Source organism: Numenius arquata, chromosome 4, assembly GCF_964106895.1.
Source record: "Numenius arquata chromosome 4, bNumArq3.hap1.1, whole genome shotgun sequence".
NCBI classification, from domain to species: Eukaryota; Metazoa; Chordata; class Aves; order Charadriiformes; family Scolopacidae; genus Numenius; species Numenius arquata.
This window is the reverse complement of record NC_133579.1, coordinates 12,798,524-12,824,999: the sequence shown is the minus strand read 5'-3', so window position 1 is coordinate 12,824,999 and position 26,476 is coordinate 12,798,524. Positions and strand designations below refer to the sequence as shown.

General features: G+C 35.6%; 1 protein-coding gene across 1 annotated transcript in view; it reads left to right on the top strand.

Annotated features, from left to right (window-relative positions):
- SNTG1 (syntrophin gamma 1) overlaps positions 1-26,476 on the top strand; it is a 150,331-nt gene that overhangs the window by 30,316 nt on the left and 93,539 nt on the right. The window contains exons 7-10 of the mRNA XM_074146787.1: positions 10,706-10,808; positions 12,210-12,292; positions 15,723-15,853; positions 21,619-21,748. Of these exons, the coding sequence (XP_074002888.1) occupies positions 10,706-10,808; positions 12,210-12,292; positions 15,723-15,853; positions 21,619-21,748 (447 nt within the window). The remainder of the gene's footprint in view (positions 1-10,705; positions 10,809-12,209; positions 12,293-15,722; positions 15,854-21,618; positions 21,749-26,476) is intronic.

Below are 26,476 nucleotides of genomic sequence, written 5' to 3'. Positions count from 1 at the left end.
TACCTGCAAAATTTGGAGTCTTTAATTCCAAGTTATTGTCCAGTTTCTATTACAGCTTACTAGAAAAAAAACATTTTCACTTTCAACTGCACTTTGATTTTCACTCTCACTTTTTTTAAATAAAAAAGTTATTGTTGAAAAAGCAAAAGCTTCTATCTGAAGCTTTTTGGAGTTAGCAAAATGTATTCTAGCAAAAGAAAAACGTATAAAATATGTGTAAAATGATTCTAGTGATCTTTATTCCAATTGCAGCTGGGTACTCTAGGAGTCATGCAGATAAATATGGAACAATTTGGTTTATTCTGTAAATATAGCTGATGTTATTTTATTTTTCTTCATGTAACATGGATAATGTCTGTAGTCTTTTTCATTATGCTGAATATTTTATGCAACTTTTGTATGGGGGATGGAGACTACTAAATGACTAAGTCATTCTTTTAAGGTTTTCCTGGCTAACTGCTGAAATATGGCTGTTGTTTTTGAGAAGCCATGCACAACATTTTTTTTCAGTTTATGATTATCTGCTGGAATCTGTTGTATTCTTATGCAATGTTGGATAGCTCAAACACTATACTTATTTTTTTCTAGAATAGTGAATGCATTATCATGCACTGTATGCCGTAATACCTGCAGGCCACAAGCAAAATCTTCATATTCTATATAAAAGATATTGATATTATTACCTTTGTGTTGGTAGCACTTAGTGTTTTTGTGGCAGCTCTTATCACCAGAAAGTCTCATTCCGGTATAACCTGTCATTTTTCAGATTACTGGATGGTAATCAATAACTTGCTTAAAGATGTGTCAGGGAAATCTATGATGGGATATTTAGTATACTATTATAGTATAGTGTACTATACCCTAAATAATTTTCATTTTTTTTAGTCCGAGAGAATTTCTCTTTTTAAATTTCTCTGCTTTCATTTAGAGATGGTTTTATCCATCTTTTGCTATCTGAAATTCTCGTTAGAGAACAGCGATACCAAGAATTGGTTGGTAGCCTACAGCGAGTTAATAAATTGTGGTTCTGGCTTATTCTTACCACTTTATATTATATTGGATTAAAACCCACTAAAATGATACTATTTGCATTAGTAATAAATATAGATTTCACAAGGATGTTATGCGGATATGAGTAGGAGGAATTTCTATATATTATCTGTGTATTAAAATATGGCCTAGATTTTACTTAAAAGAAAAAAAAGTGCTTGAATTTTTATGTCATAGATCCTTGAACTTTAACGTGCAAAGCCTCTCAGGTTGCTTTTGTGTTCTACAGGAGTTGACAGGTTGTTTTTTGTAATATTTTCCATAACATATAGTTGAATGGAAAAAAAACCCACCACAATCTCAGCATAGCTTACTGTCACAGTTTGTTTCCGATTATTATGAAGTCCAAAAGCCTTGTGTCTTAAATAAGAAAGCTTTTGTAGACAGATAGGATAGCCTATCATTCATCTGGCTGTACGCACCAGTGCACACAGGATCCTGGGCAACCTTTTGGAAAAGCTGTGTAGAAATCAGTAGATGCTACTGTTATAGTGGTGCAAATGCTTCTTCCGTTTCAAGAAGATTCCAATTTTGTTTTGTTTATTAAGAGGTTTGCACATGTCTACCAAAGCAGCTTTGGTCAATGTTTGATTTGGACAGCGTCAATGAAATTCAACCAAAAGAAAATCTGATTCCTGTGCAAATTTCTGAGCTATCATACCAATGAGAGGTTTAACCAAATATGTACAATTGTAATGGAAGTGTGTAGTATTGGTAGAAGATAAAATATACATGTTAATATAACTAATTGAAACCAGAATTAGGCTTATGGATTTATAAATTTGACTGGTGGTGGGGTTGAGTAGTTTACCTAAATTCATAGTGGTGATTTTATCAGTCTCATGGAGTTTTAATTTACAATTAGAAAAACTAGTTGTGTTGTGTTGTCCAAAAAATTCTAGCTTCCTATTTCATATCTTTTAAAAAATTGTAGAATAAATGCTGGTTAGTTTCAACCACATTAAGAACAGTTCTACTGGTATTTCAGTATTATCAAGGGGTTTGTCTCATTCCTCTTAGCCAGTTGTTTTGGAACTCATTAAATATATAATTAAAAAATATGTGTTCATGAATTAGCTTGGAAAGATAGTATGTGCCCAGCAACTGAATGTATAATAACATTCAAAAAGTGGAACAGCTGTCAGAGTTTAAACAGGAGAACTTCTTAGGACTTTAGAACTACACAGATCATTCAGTGTGGCTGGGTAATCCTAGAGAAGTAGATCTGTGCAGGGGGTATGTAATGTGAAAACAAATATAGGCAGTCTGGCGTATGCTCACTACATATAGATACACTGGAAAGCTCATGAAACTTGGAAAGAGTTTGGGTTGGAGTCTTCCAGTGCTTTGAATTTTTTTTATGTTTTCATAGGTATTTTCTTGTCATGAGTAACTACATATCATGTAGAGCTGAATGGCTAATAAATGCACCTTTCTTTATTTATTTCTTCTATGGACCACAGTCCCAAACCAATAGCAGTCTACTTAATATAGGTTGGGAAACTTTAACAAGACCCATTGTTTGGAATTAGAATCAACATTTGCATTAGAATCAACAGACTGAAGCTCAGCTGGGATGAGTCAAGGAATATACTGTTAGATCATAGATCATAAATAATTTACTAGAGTTGAAATCTCTATAGGAAATCTATATTTTTTGTTTTTCAGAATATAGTATGAAATTTTTCTGTTCAGGGACCTATGTTGTCCTCTATGACCTATGGTTGGGGACTCCAGGGTATGGAGTTCCCAGTTTAGATAGACTTAAATTTTTAATGAGTTCTAATTCTTTGCTTTTCTTAGTTTCTGTATTGGAGAAATGGGCTTCTAATGTTTAATATGAAATGTGATGACCAGTAAGTGCAGTCTTTAGTGAAACAGAATTCAAAATTAAGGTACGTGACCTAAGAATGCAAATTAAGCACTTACAATTTCTTTTAAATGAGTGATATTTATTAGTGATGCTAAGATTAATGAAAGAACAGGAAAATGCTGCAAACTTTTTGTGGCAGACTTTTACTTTCATAGTAAATAATAATAATTGGAGTCTCTTACTATTCTGATTGAAAGATTACTAAACATTTTACTGTTGATTATGCAGCATAAGAAAGTTTAAAGATTTCCAGAAAGCTGTCATTAGATCTTTTAAACAACTTGTATGTACTCCACTCCACAAGTGTTAGACTTAAAAGTTTAAAGACAGATTCTTTTTTCCAACTTGACTATAAATATAAGTGACAATAAGTGACAATATTCTCTTTTTACCCCTGAACTGCATTGAAGAAAAAAATCACAGGAGTTTCCTCTATTTGACCTATATTTGGTCCTCTATTGCCTGATGGATTTTTTTTTTGCGTGAGTTAATTAGATTTCCAATAAATTATTTGTGAAATTAATCTCTTTCTTCTGTCTCCTCATTACACTTATTCATGTTGCTTACATCTGATTATTTCACTCATTTCCTATGAAGGAAACTCTGTAGATGTTCTGGTACCTCTGTGTCTAAAGCCCATGAGCCGGTGAAAACATGTAGGGCAAGGATCAATGAAGGAAGCCTGAATATAGCAGCTATAAGGTGACTAGTATGATGTTGTCCATCTGAGATGGACAGCACTCCAAATGAGTGCTGTCACTTGGAATCGAGAATAATTTTGTGGTCAGTCCGATGGGACTTTTCAAAAAAGTATCAAACCCTGAAGTTTTGTGTATGTTGCTGTGAAATAATCTTTCGTGTAGTGCCTTAGTAGCTGGAGCATTCACTGAATAAGTGCTACCTCAACTCAGTTCCTGTGTCAGAATAATTGCTTAGTGGTAGGCTCAGTAGGGTGTCTTTGCTGTTACTACTAGTCTTACTGCATCCACCTGCACTTTTTTAAAGCAGTGCCAGTAGCAAGATACATGCAGAAGAGGGTTCTGAAGGGAAGCGCACATCTTCTGCATCCTTAGCATGTACACCATTCTGCCCTGCATTTTCTTTTGCCTTGATTGAGGAAGCTCCCAGTTCTAGTGTGCAGCCCATTTGGGTTTTTATCTAAATATTTAACAGAGGTTCAGGAACCAGACAGCAAAAAATTAAAGGCTACAACTATGGGAGTGTCAAACTGTGGTCTGAAGTATGCTTTGAATTTTGCAGCCTCAGTAAGAACTGCTGTCAAAAAATGGTGTTCTAGTTTGCTCTGTATATCAGTAAGAGAAATTTTCTGAAGGAAAAAAAAAAGCTTTGATAGGTTTTACTATTAAATTTGTTGATTAAATTGCATTGTTGGCAAATACTGTGATAAATATTAGATCGTAGGACTTGAAAACTCCCCATACAGTGATGTGTTTTTGATGCAAATATTCTGTATTAATTATGTGGCTTTTACTGAATAAAACAGTTGATTTTTTTAGAATAAACATAATTCAAGACAGTTGTGTGCACGCAGTGAGCCTTCTAACTTTGGGCCTTTATGTGCCTGTACCACTATGTGTGTTGTGGTATCTGCTGATGGACTTGATACTACTGCATTGTGTAACTCTGCACAGTGGCTTGGAAGGTGTCTTCTGGTTTTCATTTTTTTCTTCTCCCCTCCTCACCCCAGATGTTTATAATTAAGTTATTCGTCAAAGAACTGAATTTTCCTTTAAAGCACACTGAAAAGCAGAATTTGCTCCAGTTCAGGAGAACACAGACCTTGGGGACTATATAAATCTGTTTTAAATCTTTACTACTTCATTGGTGGGTAAATTTCATTGGCAATTTAAGAGGGGATTTACAGTCTCATTCACGAAAGAATACTTACTGAAGTCAGAGGGACTTCATGCTTCAGTGCTTTGCTGAATATGTTGAGAGAGACTTCAGCATATGTTCAAATGTTTTCTTGAACTGGGGCTTTAAAAGGTTTTATAAAATTAAAAGGCAGTATCATTGTAGACATTATTAAAATTTCAAACAAGTGTTATTATTATGTAGAGATTTTATTCAGCAATATCACATATCACCATAAAATTCACTTCTTCAAATGAGCCCTTGCAGTCATTACAGTAATTTCATGGAAATATAGACACTGTCACTCCAGAAACACACTGGCTCTTCTAATTTCCCTATTTCACGCAGCTGAAATATTTTTCAGACAAGCACAACTGTTATTTTTGCCTGTCTCACTTCACTCATGAATATCCTACCTTTATATGGGGCTATTTGTGGTAGAAGTAAATTAATTCTTGATTCTACTAGTAGTGAGCTTATGCTTTGCATAAGAAAGTTTATTGATCGGATTTAATGTTTCTGTTTGTAGTTCTTTTCACATCAGCTCATTCTACATTAAAAATATATATGATTTCTAAAACAGCAGCTGGAATTTAATATATATAGTCATAATGTTGATGAGATGTTAAAACTTTTCAGTGTCACAGCTTTTTCCTGTTACAGGGATGACTTGATTGGACACTGCGCACCAACAAATTGATAGCTAGTATTGCTCACTAGATGAAATAAAAAAATAAAACTAAATCAAGTAGTAACAGCAGTACTAAATAGCTTTTCATTATTTAATCCATACGACATCTGTATCAACATATGACGTGTTACTACTATTCATTGCTAACTACTAAAATAAAAACCTGATAAAAGATAGATGAATTCATATGCCTGAAATCTAGGGCTTTGTAGATGATCTCAAAAATATTAAAAATCTAGGGCTTTATAGATAAAACACATACACCTTGAAGAGTCAGTCCAGACTCTGGAAATAAAACAGATTATTACCTTTGAATGATACAGAGAATAAGCAAAACTTTTTAATGGTGTGTGGTCATGCATTTTCTGCAATCTGGGATGCAGTGCTTCAGAAATTATGGGGTCAAATGCACAGACATACAGATCTCTTCCAAAGGGAGTTTTTTCCATGGCTTCCAGTGGGGAGATATAATTTTGTTAGACTTTGGAAATATTAGGACTACTACTGAGTTAAATTTTTGTCAGTCAAATATTCCATGGATTTAACACTATGAATTTATCTCCCCTTAACTAAACTTTTTTTATATGATAAAAAATACATCTTAGGAAGTTGCTGCATTTTTGTTTTGAAAATTTTAAAATAATGTTTCTATATTTATTCAAAATCAGTATTCCTCAATAAGTTTCTTTTTCACTTTTTAGAATTTACAATATTTTAAATACTTTTATGTAAGTTTAGAAAGTACTTCTCTATTAGCAGTAATGAACTGAAAATCTCTTACTTATACAGCTACATTTTGTTAACACTGAATTTTTTTTTTACCATTTATACACAGTGGGAATGAGGATCTACTTCTATTCCAGAACTAATAAGAATTGTTATATTTGGTAATTTGATTGTGCAGTTATTATAGAAACACTAAAACACTATTTCTTAAACTAGGCACTTTGTATTTTAAAGTAAAGCAATTAATTATGCACCAGTCACTCATCAAATAAATAGATAATTTTAACAAGATGAGAAATGTTACTTAGTTCTACCCAGTGTTGGAATATTTTTGTGATGGATGGGATCATCATGGAAATCAGTGATCAATCAGAAATTGTGTGCAGTAACTTTAGTAAAATTTATTTTTGAAATGTCCAGAAACATTTAGAATAAGAAGTAGGGATGGAATAAAATTAGCATACTTTTTTCCAGTGACCTGTTGTTTTTTTAATCTATGGAAAAAAATGCAGTACCAGTTTAATGCCACTGTTTGACCTTCAATAAATCAAGATCCTCACAATGTTCTGTTTTTACTACTTAAAATACACCTTACGCCTGAATAGGAGAAAATAAATCCAGAACAAACCCCACCTTTTTCTAATTTGTGGGCTACACATCAGGAATTTAACCTAAATATATCAAAATATGGAAGTAGACTAGCAAAATTAGAAAAATCCTGAAAGTCTCCTGAGTGACTGCAAATTCTGAAGAGAGCTTCATTGTTGGGAGGAAGTAGAAAATAGTCCCTAGCTTTTTAGTCTTCAGTCATTTTTATCAGGCATAGACTATGTGTTGGTGCTGGCAAAAAAATTTCGAGGTTACTCTGATTAACCTAGCTCTAAGGTTTCCTTATAAATCAGAAAATATGCTATAACTCTGAAAAAGACATTTAAATAGTCTACTTCCCTCTTATATTTGAAAGTAACCTTGAAATATTTCCAGAATTACACTGCCAGAAATAACGAAGACATACATTGTCATTGATAGTGCTTGATTGGCAATGTATTGACAATGTATGTACAATAACAAGCTCTGGGCAATCCTGCTTCAGCAGGGGAGTTGGACTAGATGATCTTTATGGTCCCTTCCAACTCTAAAAATTCAGTGAAATTCATGAAATAAATAAGGGACCTTTCTTCTAAGTAAGAGAGCAAGATGACTAAGCAGACATCTATCCATTTCTTTGTCTAAAAAATCTATCATGTATGACAACTGGTTTCTTCAGTATGTTCATGAATTGACTTCAGTGGTAAAAGCTCATTACTGCATTGTTGGTGGAATGTGATACCAATTCTTCAGGTCTACATGGATATACTTGTGCAGATAAATTCATTTTTCATGAGTGTACATTTTCCAAGCCTGAACAAGCAATACATACCTTCACACAGTCTATAAACTTCTATAAAGTTTTGACCTAAACTGATGTTAGGCAATGAGGAAGAGAGACGAAATGATTAATATACCGGTATCTCTGACTATTGGTAGAATTCGACTCATGTTTTAAAACTCTAGAAATTCATCCTGTGTTGTATCTTCCAGAAAAACTGTTTGACACCCTGTTTTCAAGTGTGTTTTGTTTTGTTTTGTTTTTTTCATGGACATAACTTTCCGTAACAATTTGTCACATTACTTTTGGCTGTTATCTTTTTTTTTTTTTGTAAAAGCTATCAATTTTCCATTCATGAGTGTGAGCTGTTCTGGTATTCCACTAAAAGCATTTCTCAGTAAGAGTAGATTTCCTGTTGTACCTTATTCTCTTTCTGCGTGGAAGAGCAGCAGTATGGTGTGCTGTACATGTTGAATGAGAACACAAAGTAAATGAATCCTATAAGGCTTACTCCATTTAATAAGTTCAGTAATTGTTCATTTCTTATGTAAAATAAAGACCCCCCAAAAAGTAAAATAACAGTAGAACTTTCAACTGAAAGCTACAAAGAGACAATTAATAAATTTAATTAAAAATCCCATTTTCTTCAGCTAACCTTATTTCCTGGAATGGCTCTGTTAATGACTAGAAAGTAAGTGAAATGGGATTGATAGCTTGTCTCCTCTTTCTCGTAATCATTACCTAGTAGTTTTCTTTTTCAATCTTTTATCTCTCTTTACTCTTTATTCTGCATGGCAAAATCTAGTCATACCCTTCCATGAAATAAGTATTGCTGATTTCAACAAAATTGTGTTCCAGTTTAAATTTTTCATCCTATGAGATAAAAATGGTTTGAGAGAGGGAGAGTTTAGAGAACCAGGTCACAGTAGACTACTTATGGCAACTTCTTTCCTTACAAAACAATATATTATCAAATGAAATCATGTAGACTTGTGGCTTTTTTTACTCTTGGAAGACGAAAGATTCAGGGGCAGAGTTTACTGTCTCAACCTCTTTCACAAATGATATCCACTTATTCTTAGGTATCTTAAAAGGTGACTTTATATAAATTAAAGTTGGCAATGCTGTAACTTCACTTATTTCTTCCCCATTCCTGGGTAAAAAGAAGTGTTTTAAAAAGGCAGAGGGTAGCCATATTTTTCCTGTACTTTGTCTATCCACATCTGTAATTTCAATAGAGAATATATGCCTGTAAGTTTCTGCTTTGGCTATGCCTATTCTGAACAATGTGACTCCTATGTGAGAGAGGAGAAGGATGAATTTTCTAAGAAGGCTGAGGATATAGTATGATTTCTCTGATGGAATTCATGACTTCGGAGTCTTGATATACTGTTCCATAGATTACGAGTCATCTTCTTTCTATGAAATAAGTACTGCTTACGAATTCTAAGGTATAAAACATATCAGAACTGGGAAGTGCTTGTCAAAGATGCTCATGTTAGACATGAAGTTTTTGGCATGCAGTTTTAGTTGATGAGATTTGTTGTGACGTGTGTGTGTGTTTGTTTATTCGCATACATACATATAAATACACACTACACTGCAAACTGCCTTGACAACCACTGTGGTATTTTAAACAATGAAGACACTAAAATTTCAGAGCGGATTTCAGATACTGAATCAGATATTCTGTCATGATATTGTTACTCCTGTGTTTCAGCCAGTGTGGAGTAGGAAGTATTGTGTTTAAAAGCAAAGTCTACATTTTTTCCTTGAAGAATTCCTTTAGTGATTCCGTTTGAAAGCATTCCTGCATGTAGTTATGTACATGCATGTAACTAATTCTGTAGGATAGGTTGTTGATAGGCACAGATTAAAGAATAGCAGTCCTCCACTCCATAAATTATTTACAAGGCTTTCTCACAAGCAGCAGGATGGCAGAGGGGTTACTTGAGTGCTATCCAGCTACCACAAAAACACAGAAGAAAGGGAACAGATATATGCTAGTTTAAAACATTTGTCTGACACGTCACTGTGTAGCAGCCCTCCGAACACTGCTCCCAGCGAGCTGGCTCTCTGCACAGTGTGAGTGCAGTGACTCAGAGAGAGGAATGGTGCAATCTTCTGCCTTTGTAAGCCCAAATTAAATCAGCCCTTGAAGAGTTTTGAAGTTATAGAGCCAGAAGAACAGGAAATGGTTGTTCTCTGAAACAAGAGTTATGTGACCTGATGCTTTTTTGGCTCTCCTATCATAAAATGATTCAAATGTTGTTCCTTCACTGTTAAGCATAGCGTTTTGTTTAGTTGCTTCTGTGCCTCCTTTGTGCCACCCTGGGGAGGTGCCTGGGGTTCCCTTTCTCTGCAGTGTGTCTTGAGGTGTCTATCAACAGTACCACACAAAAGCTAAAGACATGAGCAAGAGCTGCAGAAGGGGTTGTGGGAGGGTACGGGAAGGCTGAAAGCATTCACAGGTGGATAGGTGATTTGTGCATTCCTGTGTTCAAAATGCGAGCTACCCTTTGGCAAAACCCAAGCTTGCGCTTATCTAAGACTTAAGGCTTAAAATAGGCACTTTTCCTCTTTTGCTGTAAGGAAGATTAGGTCTCTCATCCATGCTGGAGTACTTTGGCTAAATTTAACTCTGGCTGTTGGAAAGACTTACTCCTAGGATTTGTGGCACAGCTCTGGAAACTACTGCCAGTGTTTTGGTTGGAGATTTATGAGGCAACCCTGGGGGAGGATGGGGAGGAAAATTGGTTGGGGTTTGTTTTGTTATACATACATGCTAGTGTGGATGATGCCAGATCTGAAAGAAGGAGATGCACAGCTGAACAGTGTCAGGGAGCAAGTTACACAATAGCACAGTGCAAAGCCAGTGCTATTATAGGAGGCCAGTGCCCACTCCCCCGAGTCTGTGTGTGACTAGAAACACAACAGGCAAGCATATAACAAGCTTTACATCTTGCTCTCTTTTAAAAAAAAAAAAAAAAAAAAAGTCATTGCAATAATTGCTAAGCAGTTTTGTTCCAGTGTGTGAAAGCTGGGTGGTGTTGCTTACATTTGCTGATGCATTTGGGTCATACAGCTACTTCAATGTGTCCTGCCTGTATTTCATTTCCAGGTTCAGGTCCTTCGCAACGCAGGGGAAGAAGTGACCCTAACTGTGTCCTTTCTGAAAAGAGCACCTGCTTTTCTCAAACTGCCACTGAATGAAGATTGTGCATGTAAGCCTTTATTACTTGGCCAAAAGACAACTCAATTCAATGCTCATGAATGTTTGCAGCTTCCGAACCTACTGTGCATTGAGAGTGATTGACAGCAGCTTTTTCGGTCAGCATTGCTGCCTGAATATGAGCTGCTTGTATTGCCAGGTCTTGTACTAATATTCACCTCAAGCGAAAAATTGCTATCTTTGCTTGAAAAACAGATCACCAGGCATTTGGCTGGTGTGAATCGGCAAAGTTGCAGGTAAAACAGTGGGATTACATTAATTTACAGTAGTTCACATCCTGATGCAGAGTATTTGAAAGCGATTTTCCAGGCAGCATCAGGTAGTGTTTTAGTTGGAAAGACTTTTGTCTTGTAAATGTGAAAATGAGATTGTGTGTGTATATTTAGAGGGCTTAACTTTACCATTTAAAATTCAGAGGATTTGGTGGAGGTGTCTGTCTACCTAAAAATAAATTACTCTGGGATGATTAGAATTTTGTTTAAGTCCAACCAAGTTTTAGTCAACTAGCCCCGTGAGAGACATATGGAGGCAGCTGTCTTCCTTTAATTATATTAAATTGTAAGTGTGGGTGCATAATTATAGACAGTTGCAGCATATCTAAGCATATTTATATGTCAGCCTTTTGTCACTACTGCTTTCCTTCTGCTTCTTGCTCCTAAGAGGGTAAAATGAATTGCTTAATTTTTAAGCAACAAAACAATAAATGTTTTATTTCAATACTTTTATCCTTTTATTTTAAGCTGGTAGGAACAACATAAAATAAATTATGAAGTAATATTTTATACAATCATTTGCTGAAATACTGTCTTTATCTTTCACCTAGGTATTACATTTTAGTGAGACAAGAAAAAAATCAGAACATCATATCCTTAAATAAAAATGCATCCCAGTACATTTGTCCCTTTTATGAAAGGTTGTGGTACCGTGGAGTACCCTGAATAACACACACAAACGTGCATTTGCATCAATCCTATCATGTTACTTTTGAGGTGTAATTTCCTAAACTGTTACAAGAACATTTCAAACGGTAGACTTCAAGACAAACAAAAGCGTTGTCTGACCATTTCCTTCAAGTGAAAACCAAGCTAGGAGGTATACACTTTCCTTTTATTACCAAATTTGCAAAAACCTTTGGGATTTTTTTCTTACTGAACAGATTATTAACTCTTTTAAGCAAAGCACCAGGGGGGGGATTCTTGAGGCTGCACTCAGTTTAAAAAGGCACCCCGCTCAAATCAGAAGCAGATACTGTCTGAACAGGAAAAGTAAATGAATGTCAGACTTGACAAAACTAGTGGGGGAAGGGGAATACATACATACAGACGTACACAAATTTGAATTATAGCATTATAGGTTAATGAAGATCTTTTTTGTGTAATCATGTTTTTATTAGGTGCCCCCAGTGACCAAAGCAGTGGCACATCCTCTCCCCTATGTGACAGTGGTTTGCATCTCAACTACCATCCCAACAACACGGTAAGAGTTTATATTTCTTTGACGGAATTTCACAGAAGAATAATAATATTATAATATCTAAGTGGAAGTAATTAATAAAGGACGGCAACATGGGAGGAGCTCTAATTAACATTGGAGATAGGCAGTTCCATAGGGGCAAAAAGAGTTGCCAGCTATTATGGCTGCAAATTAAATTATAATAAATTATACGAGTTGAGATTGTGCCTTGATAGATGGGATTACTATTTTTATCTGGGCAATAGGGATTTTGTGAAAGATTATTTCCACAGCATAGGAATTAAAATTATTCAAATGAAAAAATATTGTCGTGGTTTAATCCCAGCCAGCAACTAGGCACCACACAGCTGCTCTCTCACTACCTCCTGGTTGGATGGGGGAGAGAATTGGAAGAGTAAAAGTGAGAAAACTCGTGGGTTGAGATATAGACAGTTTAATAAGTAAAGCAAAAGCCAGGCACACAAGCAAAGCAAAACAAGGAAGTCATTCACCACTTCCCACCAGCAGGCATGTGTTCAGCCATCCCCAGGAAAGCAGGGCTCCATCATGTGTAATAGTTACTTGGGAAGACAAATGACATTAACTCCGAATGTCCCTCCTTTCCTTCTTCCCCCTGCTTTATAAGCTAAGTATGATGTCATATGGTGTGAAATATCCCCTTGGTCAGTTGGGGTCAGCTGTCCCGGCTGTGTCCCCTCCCAACATCTTGTGCATCCCCAGCCTACTCGCTGGCAGGGTGGTGTGAGGAGCAGAAAAGACCTTGACTCTGTGTAAGCGTTGCTCAGTGATAATGAAAACATCCCTGTGTTGTCAACGCTGTTTTCATCACAAATCCAAAACATAGCCCCATACTCGGTACAAGGAAGAAAATTTACTCCATCCCACCCAAAACTGGCACATATATTTAAAGAAAAGGTCGAAAATTTTTTCAGAATATTTTTCCATTATTTTTATTTCATTTATTATCTAAAAATTTTTGCAAAGGATGGTTTAGGTACATGTTTTTGCCTATTTATAAGGTGGTTTTGACTATTTTGCATTTTACTTCTGATAACTTAAAATCTTGCTAAAGAACGATAGCATTATGGAGCAAAGTCTCTTTAGGATTAAATGCTGCAGATGTCTGACCAGATTTTTAGTAAAAGATGCTTTTGAAGTGCAACAAGGGGCTTTTAAAAATTTTCTTAGCCAGAAAATGCAAATTTTCCATTATTTTATGTAGTTCTAAAAGGGTTTTGTTGCATATTTGGCTTTGCGATAGGTGAAAATACTGAGATAAAATAAAAAGCACTGAATGAATAAACCAATATACCACATAAATATTACAAATATATATTAAAAAAAAAAGAAATGTAAGGATTGTTCAGTAGACTTTGCTGAAGTAGACTTAAAAGTCAATAGCACAGATTTTAAGACTGATTATAATCTGGAGAACCTGTAGGTTTTATACACTTTCATGGGAGCTGGAATTCATAAAAATTGGATAAAACCAATAAAATTGGAGTCAATGCAGGTCAAAAAATATAATATATATATATATACCTAGTGCAACATCAGAAGCAGGCTTATCTCAATGGTCTCTATATGTATGTGTATAGAAAAGCTATTGCTATTTGCTGGCCACTTCATTTCTAACTTTGCTTTTAGGATAAAAACCATGCTTTCATTTGTGAATCCTATTTCTGCAGCTATCAAAACTGATCTAAATTAGCTGCAGTTTCTATTTGAACTGATAATAATTTACTGAAACCATGTCTTTCTCTCTCAGTTTAAATAATATAGTCGGGCATCATGAGTCTATAATTCACCCTAAATTAAATTCTTCTGCTGAAGACCAGGATGTGGTTCTTATCTAAGATGTCCCCTTGTAATGCGATTACAATGCTTCATAAAACAAAATGAGACATTTGTATGATTTCCTAAATTATGTACAACTCTTATGTCATGGTCCTTTTTTTCTCAGAATATTCTCCAGAATGCATTATGACTATTTCTTAATTTATAGCATTGGTGATTCACATGAAGGAGATTTTTCACTCAGAATTTGGAGCAGACAGGACTGGTTTTGGTCTTTTTAAATAATTCAGGATTATGCAGGCTAAAGGTAGGGGGAGTATTTCTGTTGCAGACAGACCTAGGCCTACAGTTTGCGTATAAACTTTTTGCCACATTTCAGCTTTTTCCTCAAGTTAAATCACAGCAGAAAAAAGATTCCTGAAAGCAGCTAGAAGAGGTTAAAAATTCAAAACTATGTTTAAAACAGCATCCTAGCTTAGTCTTCCTAGCCAATCATTTAGTTCTTTGGATTGAATCTATGGAATGTTTCACCAGACAGTCAATGTTTTAAATAAGTGAATCTACTTATGAAAAGCCTACTGTTCAGATAAATTGATGTTCATAGTGATCTTTTCTTTTGTATACATAAAAGATATATGAATATATAAGTAAGAGTAAAGTTCAAGTTGGCAATGCTTTATAATTCCATAGATCTTACACAAAAACCACACTCTAAAAAATACAAGGTGTACTTAATTTTTGTAGTATTTATTTTATAGAAGATACAGGTTAGAAAAAATATGAAGTCTGCAGGATCAGCAGGTACAATTCTACTGATACAGTAAAAGTACTACATACCTTTCAGTGACAATCATGCTTCTTTGCATGAAAATATCATCAAAGCATTTTATAATGAAAGGAAGAGCTGTGGGTTTTTTAAAAAAGAATTGTTGATCATTTCACTTTTATAAGCATTTCTTAGCCAAGTCTATATTCTGTAAAAATGCTGGTGAAATTAGACTGTAGATACTTATTTTTTGTAGATTTGATCATAGACGTGATAAAATTCAATTTTCATATAATTTATGTATTGTGTAAATAGGTAAAATATTCATCATAAGCATGAAGTTTTGACTAAACAATTTTCATCACATGTTAAATACCATTCACAATTGCCGAGTTTTGATATGATGTCATTATAATAGACATGCATATCAACGTGTATGGGGCGACAGGAAATAACTGAATTATGGTTGTACAGTGAATAATTTAGAGATCATCTTTATTCAGCGTACAGGTGTAAAACTAGTGGCTGATGATGTGATACACAGTAAATATTCACTTTTATTCATGACTGGTCATGTCAATAAAAGGACACAATCTGTTTTCCCTAGATTTTCAGAATACTGTTCCTCACACTCACTCTAACCATATTGATAGTGAGGTTTATATAGATTTGTTTTATTTGTGAGAAAAAGTTCGGAATCTCTCCAGTGCTAGCTAAAACTGATGCCAAATGATCTGGGGAAAGTGGAACACAATGCCAAATTAAAAAAAAAAAATAAAAAAATCTTTAAAGTCTATCTTTCTCTTTCCAAATCAGCTGAGTACTTACAGTGAAGCCCCAAACTGAGAAGGACCTTTTGATGTTTTTCAGGATACGTTATCATGTTCCTCATGGCCAGCATCCCCAGGACTTAGGTGGGAAAAAAGGTGGTGTGATCTCCGATTAATTCCACTTCTTCATTCACGGTTTTCCCAGTACCTTCCGGGATCAGATTTGTGCAGGTAAAGTAGTTCAGAAAGTTGAAACTTGACTTTTTGGTTGACAGGTACAAGCCTTAGGAGTTGCCTTGTTAGAGGAATGGCATTGTTAGTTCCACCACAGCTGTCAGAGACATGAAACATAGGAGCTTTCATAAAGGTCTATCCAGATCCACATCAGCTCATGTTGTGCTCTGACATCAGCTAGGACCAGCTATGCGGGCAATACATGTGATCTTCTCACTTGCATCTTGTGGTCATCTCATTTCTCAGTTTGAGACTGCACATAGGTCGTCATATTTAATAACTGCTAATGCTCCTGTGCTCAAAAACTTCTTTCTAAGCTGCTTTTTTTTTATACCTTCGTTTTTGTAATGCACTGTGGCATTGAGTTCTGCAATGTAATTAAGTTTTGAAAATGTACTTCCTTTTGTTTCTATTAAATCTCTCACCTGACAACTTCATTGGTTGAAATAAACTTGTTTGGGAGCAGTAAGGGCTGGCTGCCCTGTGGGGAAGGCGAGCCAAGAGCAGAGGGTGGCAGTGAGGCTGGACGAGGCAGTGCCCATGCAGACCAGGGTCCTGTCCCACTGCCCCCAGTGGAGGAGCAGAGGAGACCTAGGGGTGGTCGTCAGATGAGTCCATCGTGGTGAAGTGGGGCTCCAGTCAGGCTGGGAATTCACCCCACAGGTCAGGTCTGAATCAGTGGGATAAACGTCCAGCTGTCTGCAGTTATAGAGCATGTTTCTCCATTGCTTCTTCTTCTAACCCATAAGAAACATTAACTCTTAAAATAAGCACAAAGGACTTATAATTTGTGAGGCCTTATTAACTGAAATAAACCCTGTCTTTCCCATGTAGCCTTCTTGTCTGCCAGCTTACATGTGTGATTCTGGGAAGAACAGTGTGTTATGCTGTACCCGGAAGGCTCATCAGGCAATAGTGGTGTCGTGGTTTCGGCCGAATTTACCATAACCAGACCGACAGATGGCTCTTCCCCCCCCCCCCCCAGCTCCTTCCCCCCAAAAGAGAGAGGAGAGAAAGAAATAAGGAGATTCAGAAGTTTAGAATGAACTAAACTACTTTAATGAAGAATTAATATTAAAATAAAAATAAAGAAGAAAATAATGAAATAGATACAATATATACAAAACCCTATCAAGCTCCCAGGATGACAGTCACGTCACTGGCAGGCACTGGGGAAGTCCCAGACTGGACTCAGCGACGAATGGGAACTGGATTCCAGCTCTGGAGTCAGGAACACGGATCGGGATCAAAGGCAGATGAACAGACAGAGTCCTCTCTGGACATCAGCCATCGCAGGAAGGGGGCTGACCCTTTGATCCCTCAGCTTTTATACTGAGCATGGGGCAGATGGGATGGAATACCCCAGTTGGTCAGGTTTGGATCACTTGTCCTGTCCACTCCTCCCCACCGATGTGACCTCTTTATGTTTTTCCGTTTCCGACCCTCTAAGGGGGCAAATAACAAAATTGGCTGACCTTGGTTGTTATAGCAATAAGTATAAGCAAGGGCCTCCTGCATACCATTCCTTGGCATGGAGCACAAACATTGGTCTTATCATTCTGAGAACGAGCAGTTTTCTCCACAATATACCGTTAATTTCAGAGAGTTAGAGGAGGCCTAGCTAGGATGTAAAGTTACAGAACAGAAAATTTCTTCGGTTTTACTTCAAACCAGGACAAGTGGTTTAAAATTTCCTATTCTTCCATTCAAATACATGTAAAATTACCTAAATAATACGGAGAAGCTTCATTAATATTTCTGGAAAGAGTGTTTTGTGAAAGAACCTTGCCAGTATCTCTGTTGTTATGGTCACCCTTCCAGTGTTTCTATGGTTTCTACAGTCAAGTGATACCATTTGCCCCCAGGGGTGGGTTCATGATCTCCCTCAGAAACAGGGGAAGACGAATCATAGAATCAGAGAAGACCAGGTTGGAAAGGACCTCAAGGATCATCTGGTATAACCTTTCCTGGCAAAAGCACTGTCTAGACAAGGTGGTCCAACATTGTGTCTAGCTGAATCTTAAAAGTGTCAAATGATGGGGAATCGACCACTTCCCTGGGGAGATTATTCCAACGGCTGATTGTTCTCATTGTGAAAAATTTTCCTCTTGCGTCCAATCGGAATCTCCCCAGGAGTAACTTGTACCCATTCTGTGTGACTCCTTGTAAAAAAAAAACACAAAAAACAGTGTTCTTCAGCCTCAGTTTAGGATTTGCATGGGATGAATTTTCTTGTTTCTTGTCCCAGCCTGCTTCCTTCTCATTGGTTCTCGGCAAAGAAAGTTGCACAAAAACCTCCCACGGCCTCAGTTAATTCTAGGGGCCGTTGTTTCTTAGAAGTACATTACCTAGGTCTGCCAGCCTTTTCCCTACTCACAGAGCTGAAATTAAAGCAGGTTAGGCAATATTCATTTCACCACTAGATAATTATGAAGCTAAAAACAGCCTGCACCTTTTGATTTGTAATAGCAAAATCATATTTACTTGGCTGCATGATCCTTTTTCTATTGAGGAACAATGGCTGGCCCAGGGAGTCAAGGTGTAAACCAAAGGCTACAATGGTTTATTGGTTGAACTGAAAGGGAACAGGATATAGTCACCACAGAGGCGGGAGTTTTTTTATTAAATTCTGTGAAAACCTTCAGCTCAATGTTTAACAATGGTTGCAATAGAAACAATTAAGAGCATGAAGCATAAAGGGCCCAAAATCATAACAGTCAAATCTGAGATCTGTTCTGCTGTATACTTCAGATAAGATATTGAATTGAATAGAACTACTCACATGGAAAATTAGGACATATTCAACTATTCATAGATTTAGGGTTTTAAAATTCAGTCTTCTGCATCAATAAAACACAAGGTTAAAGTGAAGCTTATAGAACTTGTACATTACAGAGAAAGATTTTTAGGTAGTAATGATACTCCTGACATTTGAATTTCAAAAAAATAAATTTAAAAGTATATTAATATAAAACAAAATCCCTGAATTCATACTCAAACTTGGAATCTCTTATAATTTTCTCCTTGTGTCCTTCTATGATGTCTAACATGAGGAAGTAAGAGTTCTTAAAGGAAACAAAAATTTCCTTTAAGAAACAAATTTGTTTCCTGAGAGAGGAAGTGGGGTTTTCTTCAAAAACCATAGAACCAACATTTTACATTTCTAGCAAGACAGTTTATAAGAGTCTTTTAAACTAGTGTAAACATTTCAAAATGTGACTCCCTATTCAAAATTTTTTGTGAGAGAAAGGTAGATAATTTTTAAAAGAGATTGCTATAAAGAGCAACATTAAGGAAAGGATATTGAAAATAATATAAGAAAGCAACTTGAAGTGGAATTTAATTCATTATATTCTCTGTAGTTCATATTTACAAGTCTGTTTTCACTAAGACTAGCACAGAAATACATTATATCGTTATCACATACACTGTTACGCCTCATAATTCTATTCTAGCTTTCCTAGTGGGATGCTTGAGACACATCAATTCCAGAGAGTATTAATATAAAATTCCAAAGGGCATTCAGGTTAACCGTGGGAGGCTTATTAATTTCAAATATAACTCTTGAGTTCAAGAAGGCACAGAACCTGAGATATGTAATTGAATAAGAATTCATCTGATCTTAACTTTTTGGCTGTATTATAAAGTGATTTATCTACTATTTGTTCTATTTAATACAAAACACATATTTAATACATTATTTTTTTCAGTTTTCTGTGGTAGTATGGACTTTGGCTGGTAGACTAATTCAAGAAAATATGATTGCAATGATCTAAGGTTAAGAATATATACTGCCCAGGCACATTCAGAAGTAATTTCTTAGGTAGCCATGCATCTTATGAGTTTATTGAGGCTTAGTCAAGAACATTATGGATGAATGGTTTTGTGTGTGCACAGATCAAATACCTAGAAAGAGTAGGAACAGTCTGATGCCCTAAATGCATCAGATTCACTGTGGTTTTAGTGTAAGGGAAATTTGTCCATCAGGAATGAATCTGGAACACACTGGGTTTTCTTTCCTTGTGCAGGTTAGTGTCACATGTTACTAGATTCCTTGGATTCCTACTTTGGTGTACAGTAGGCTGAGTAGAAAGAATGCAAGTCCTGAAAATAATGCTATTTTCCTTGAAACAGATAATCAGTAAATTTGTCTGAGCATCATGCTATGCTCATTATGTAAGGACTTATTTAGAATTTTATTCTGGAAGAATTTACTATTTATATCTACAGACATTTAATATAAAGGATATAGTAAGCAAATGCTAGATATATTACCTGAAGATGCTTTAAATAAATCTTTCTCAAAAACTTTACCTGAATTATTGTGAAAACGAGTCCTTGAAAGAAGTAGCTCTCAGTTTGTACCTTTAGATTTTAAGAAAATATCACTACCTGTCTGAAAAGGCAACTAAACTGATAAGTTAGCTGATGGATTTAGATAAAATGTTAGGATATATAAGCCTGTAAGAGCTTAGTTCTCATGATTGGACTCTCAAAGCAAAGGCATGACTAATTAATTTTTAATGCTTCTCCTGACTGAAAGAAAAGCCTCTACTTGACATGGATACAGGAAAGACCTTTATGGTAGAGACAGATATTAGCTCTACATTCTCCACAACTAGAATATAATTTCAAGAGGTTAAAAAAACCCCACCTCTGCAGAATGGATGTCTGTCCTGAGATGTCAGAAACTGTTATCAGTGGCACTCAGTCTTACGCTGAAGATAACACTCACTTTGCCTGAGCCATTCTCAAAGAATCTAAATTATGTACATGATTTTAAACCTCTAATTGATCATTAACAGATGGGTTTGTAGAAGAATGCCAACAGTGGAACTTGGTATTCTCTGTATGTTTAGTAATCTCTTACTCTGGGATATGGATTAATATTGAGGTTTTTTTGGTTGTGAAGCCAGAGACCTGTGAGCCTTCCAAAGGCTGTTAGCCAAGAAAGCTATTTACTGAAGAAATTAGGTTTGCTACTGCTTTAGCATCTCAAAGTTTTCTCTTGTCCTATAATTGCTCAGCTGCAGAAAGTCAGTCTATACTGCATGACAGATTATTGTGGAGGTGCCCAGATTGGTGCTGGGATAGAGGCACCCAGGTGGCCACTGCTTTTGTCATTGGGTGTCTCTTGGCATTCCAGTGTATTTTGCTAATGATCTTATATTCAGAAATGCAATTGGAAAAATCATTAATGCTGCCTGATCGATTTTGAATTCTTCAGCTTTTCTATCAGTAGTTTAGAAGAGGATCAAAACTGTGTGACCAAGAGCAGCCAACAAGGGTTATCAAGACAGGAATCTTACTATATTTAAACAATGTATTAGGAAAATGAAACAAAAGTTGTTGAGAAAAAGCTACTGCATTGCACTGAATTTCTCAGATGATTGCCTACAGTGTCCAATGCACACTTTCCTTCTCTGTGATCTGTAGTATTAAAGTATTAATTCTTTGGTATGCATCGGCTATTTCACTTGTTTAGCTTCTGAAGTCACACAGTGTTTGTTGATGCTCTGTGGAGCTAGTCTGGAATTTTTTTATAGCTTTATGGAAACTTAATATAGTCTGAGTTGACCTTTTAACATAATCTTTTTAATATGTCAGGTATTTATAAAACAGGAAAACCAGCAATTTATCAGTGTTCAGTGGATGACCTTCACTGTAGTTGAAAGGAAAGCATTTCTACAAGTATTGTTAAGATGATATGCTAGAACAGATGAAATTTTCTTCTGACCTGATCTGTTATGACATGTCCATAGGCAAAATGCGTTCCAAGTAATTGCTGTGGATGGGGTTTGCAGTGGAATAATTCAGTGTCTCTCTGCTGAAGACTGTATCGACTGGCTACAAGCAATAGCAAGTAACATTTCCAACCTCACAAAGCACAATGTAAGTATGGATCCAAGTAAGCCAGAAGGTTTCCCAATCATATTTGATTGTAACTGTCATAAAAGCCTAATGGGTTCACACACAGAATTATCTGCATATAAACAATGCTTGAGGCTGTCTGAGAGAAGTCAACTCAAGTTTGTCATCAAATCAGACTTTGTGAGAAATCATTGAATGGGAAAATATTCTCCCCACAGTCATACAGTTCACTTCATCGCTATCAGAGTTATTCGCTCCTTAGCGATACCAGCTAGCATTAGAAACAAGGACCAGACACACAGGGGAAAGCCAGGTGTGATTGGTAAGCACATTTAAAAGAAAAAAATTCTGTACTTTCTTGGTAGTTTGAGAAAGCACATCTGTATAAAGACCGGTATAATCAACTCTGAATTAGATCTTAGGTTTGTTAGGTATCATTTACCACAAGGAGAATGGCAAGGTGCTTCTGTGATACAGATAACAGATGTTTGTTATCAACAAAGATTAAATCCATTTATGCTTCATGCACTGTGCTTCTATGTTCTGATCTTGTGGGATGGGTATCTTTTTTTATTGAAACAAGAATAAAGAAAATGCAAAGAAAATAAAGAATATGCAAAAATTTTGCCAAACTACTAGTAAGTTCGACTAGTAAGTTCTCGACCTGCCTAGGATGTATTTTGCATTTGATAGATCACACGGAGTTTTTCCTATGGAAGTCTATATGATACCTTGCCTGTTTTTCCTTTAAAAGTACAGAACACATGGGTAACTCCATTATTTTGAACTGAGTTATAGCAAGGAAGCCCTTGAGGATTTAATTTATATTCTCTCAGATTTCCTTAAATCTGCTTTAGCCTCCCAAACCTGCCTCTGAATTTGCTTTTGCTTCAAATACAGGGAACACATTGAAGGAAGTTGTATTTCTTGGAGATTTATATTCAAGATGTAAAACTATGTTCCATCTGGCAACAATATGTAAAAGTCATTGTATTATAAAAATGTGACAGACATGAATTCATCCACCATCTGCAAGCTTCCATGCAGTAGAAGCCGACTTTATGGCTATTTATTTGTCCTTACAATGCTGTTGCTGTATAGAACCTTTCTTGTCTCACTAGGCATCCTGAAAATGCTAATTTTTTCTCTTGCCATCTTTAGTTTGGACTGTTAATGATTCTTGCTACCTCAAGTAGTGTATTTGTGTACTTATTACAATAGATAGATGCACCTCGGTTTTATCTGATAATGCTTTATGTAGCTCTATAGAGTCTAGAGAGTCTAAAGTCTAGAGACTATAATTATGGTTGCTTAGTGTAACTTGAATTTTGGTAATGCACTATTATGTAATCATATATTTTCAGTTTTTTAAATATGAGTACAGTTTATAATTTACATTAGTTTCCATAAAGTACAGAGTCAATGTATCTGATGTTTTATACGATGGAAATAGTAAATTATACAACTATTACGCCAATATTTGTGTTCGCTTTATCCCAAAGACATCCTGAAAAATAACTGTGGGAATTTGGCTTATGACAATTTTTCATGAATCTATTTTTAGAACTTGCCTAATGGTTCATGGTCCATGTGAATTTACGGAAACCAATGACACTGCCTTTTCTGTAATATACTTTTATTTTAAATTGTCAGTTGACAGAAAGAATTATTTATTTGACAGCATATGTGATAAGTGGATATAAGCAATGTTAGAAACACAGGGGAAAAAACCCAAACTGTTGCTCGGAACAATGATTAGATGTGATTAGAGGTCCCTATATTTTCTTCCTTTACGAGATGGTTATTGACATATACATACTGTTGATGTTAGTATTTTTACTCTGAGAGAGGCATTTACTCACACATATTCTCCATTACTGTGGCATCCAGTACCAAAGAAACAAAGAGAATATAGGACTTTATTTAACTTTTCAACAAATTGACTGATTTTTAGTTTCAGTTAACTTCTTATCTCTATCTAGGGATTATGGAAAATAATTTTTTCATTTAAATGCTGTGCAGTTCATAGAAATGTTAATTTACATAATCTTTCTCACATCTACCTTTTGAAAAAGAAGGAAGCAGATGAAAACAGAAGACACTATAAAACCTAACTTTTTTCTGAAAGCATTTCCTTTACCCGTATGTCAAATTTAGACTCTGTAGATTTGAGTGGGATTTATGTTGCCTAACTTTAGATGTCTTAAAACAGCATGTCCAAAGAGTGATCCCTATGATTTACTTTCAACATCTATTTTATGATGAGATTAATTCCCTCAGGACATTCTTTCTTTCCTTTGACTGGTAAGGGACCCTAGGGTGGTGAGTTCAAACTTCGATACCTAAAAAGATATGTATATCCTGTCACTGGTGTCTTTGAGGGGCCAGAGAGGGTTTCTCTGAATAAATCTGCCAAAGAAATGCCTGGATATTTTTTCAAAAAGCATACTAGTCCTAAACAGAAAATCTGAATTATTTTACTTTCCCACACACGAGATGGCTGAAAAAAAAAATCATGTGATGGTTCAAATCCCACAAATGTGTGTGGTAAGAACATGGCTTTCTTTCCCTATGTTCCCGTAGGTATCTTACAGTTGTGTAATGTGAGTCTATGGCTTCAAAATCTCCTGTTTGAGTCTATAGTTAAATTAATTTTTTATAATTTTTATAAGCATAATGTCAAAATCTCTTTTGTCATGATATAATATGTCCACATCTGACACAAAGGTGGTGTGACTTAGTTGCAGAATCATCTTTGTAGCCAGTACCTACCAAAAACCAAGAGGCAGGAATACAAACAAAACCAAAATATCTTGACATCATCATCCTTGAAAGGCAGCGTTGCTAACTGAATATAGTGTTGCTAACTGAAGATAGGCTGGAAGATGGTGACTGCAGGCAAAATGTGTTTGGTTAGGCTGTCAGTCATTGTACAGTGTGAGATAAAACTTGCATTATTATGCAACAAGATAGTTACAGTTTTAATGCAGAGATATGGAAAATATATTCTATTACAGAAGAGATTAAAAAAAATCAGTATGCTGACTGATCGTGTTGACTTAATTTCAAATTTTCATCAAAAGTCAGACTTCAGGTATGCATTTTTTTTAGTTTGTATTCAGTAAATTAGAACTAGTGTCCTTCAGTGTTTGTAGAATAATGAAAGTGATACTGCTAATTTTCATTTCTCTAGCTCCCTAGAAACCATGGAAAGATTACATATGAGGTGAAATACATCACTTTAAAATTACAAAACATGAATTGACTTGTATATTGGCATGCAACAAAAATGCATAATATAGAAACACGCTGTGGAAAGTGACTTAATATCATGCTAAAAATGGTGAAGTGATGAATCCATAAAGTCCATTCATTTCTGAAGATGTGTTCCTCTTGTGAGGAGTGACTTGAGTCACTTGTGACTTGAGCCTCTTGTGACTTGAGTCACTTGAGCTGCATCTGTGTTAAAAATTCAACAGTTTTAGCAATAGTCTCAAAACTCAGAGGGGTTATGTTAAACCCAAAGTTTAGTCTAAGAAATACATGAAACTGAAGTTCATGTGCTGAAACCTGAATATGTTAAATTGAACCTAGACTTGGGAACACTAATTCCTCTATGAATTGATGAGGTAGAAAAGGGATTTACCTCTTTTTGTAGCCAGTGTAGATGGCGGGCCAAAGATGATTAGAAAGAGAACAAGCTGCTGCTTCCACCTTTTCTTACTCATGCTCCAGATAGGGATTTTCAGTTGTGCTGTTCCAGTTCAGCTGTGAACTACTGGTCTTTCCGTGAACATTTAAACTCTATTAATTTCTGTGGTAATTAATACTGGTTTCTGTTATTTAGGATCAATTTTGTTAAAAAATTTTATGATTACAGTATCCAATAGTCAAATAACCTTAAAAAAAAAATTGTCCTCTGGAAGAGTCTAAGAAAATACTCCAAAATTGTGAAGTCTATAAAGGTCCATCTGTTGCCAATACATCCCTAATTGGTGCAATTTTCAAGGGACTTCAAGGCAAAATTTTAAATGGCTTTAGATGGGATGAGAATTTACCCAAGGTCTTTTTCAAACCCGGTTCAATTGAAAATTATTTCAGTGCCACAATATTCTATTTTAGTGCTGCCAAAATTAAAAAAAAAAAAAAAAAAAAAAAAAAAAAAAAAAAGACAGAAGCTCTAGGTCTTCATAACAAAAGAGTAATAAAAAACCCCAAAACATTGCAGTTAGCATCTTCTGGGATATAGCTTAATAGAGTCTTGGGGATTTATCCTCCTGACTCAATATTTGTCAGTCTTGCCCATTGCTTTCTCTGTGGCAGATTTTTATATCATGAGCGCAATGATGCTTCTTTTCCCTTTCCTATTCCATCATTTCCTTGGGAGACACTGCAGCAATTGCACATTTATGCTTCTTACCTTGAAGCTAGCACTTGACAGAGAAGAAACCATATGAACTTCATCAGACAGGAATGACAGGCAACTCAGATAAGGTTGCCAAGCAGGAGGTGACAAAAAGTTAGTTTTAAATTTATCTTAAGAATGCCCATAAGATCTTACAAGATTTAGTTCACAGTAACTTCACTTTATTCCATCATGGTACCTTTTCTGGGTAAAATAGCATGTATCTGTGAAATTAATGAGGCACATGCATTGATGGTGAAGCATAGCAGTAGCATGAAAGCAGTAGGATTAAGAGGTCTACAAACTGAGTGTGAGTATGGCACGATGTATGTGTTTTCCTGAAC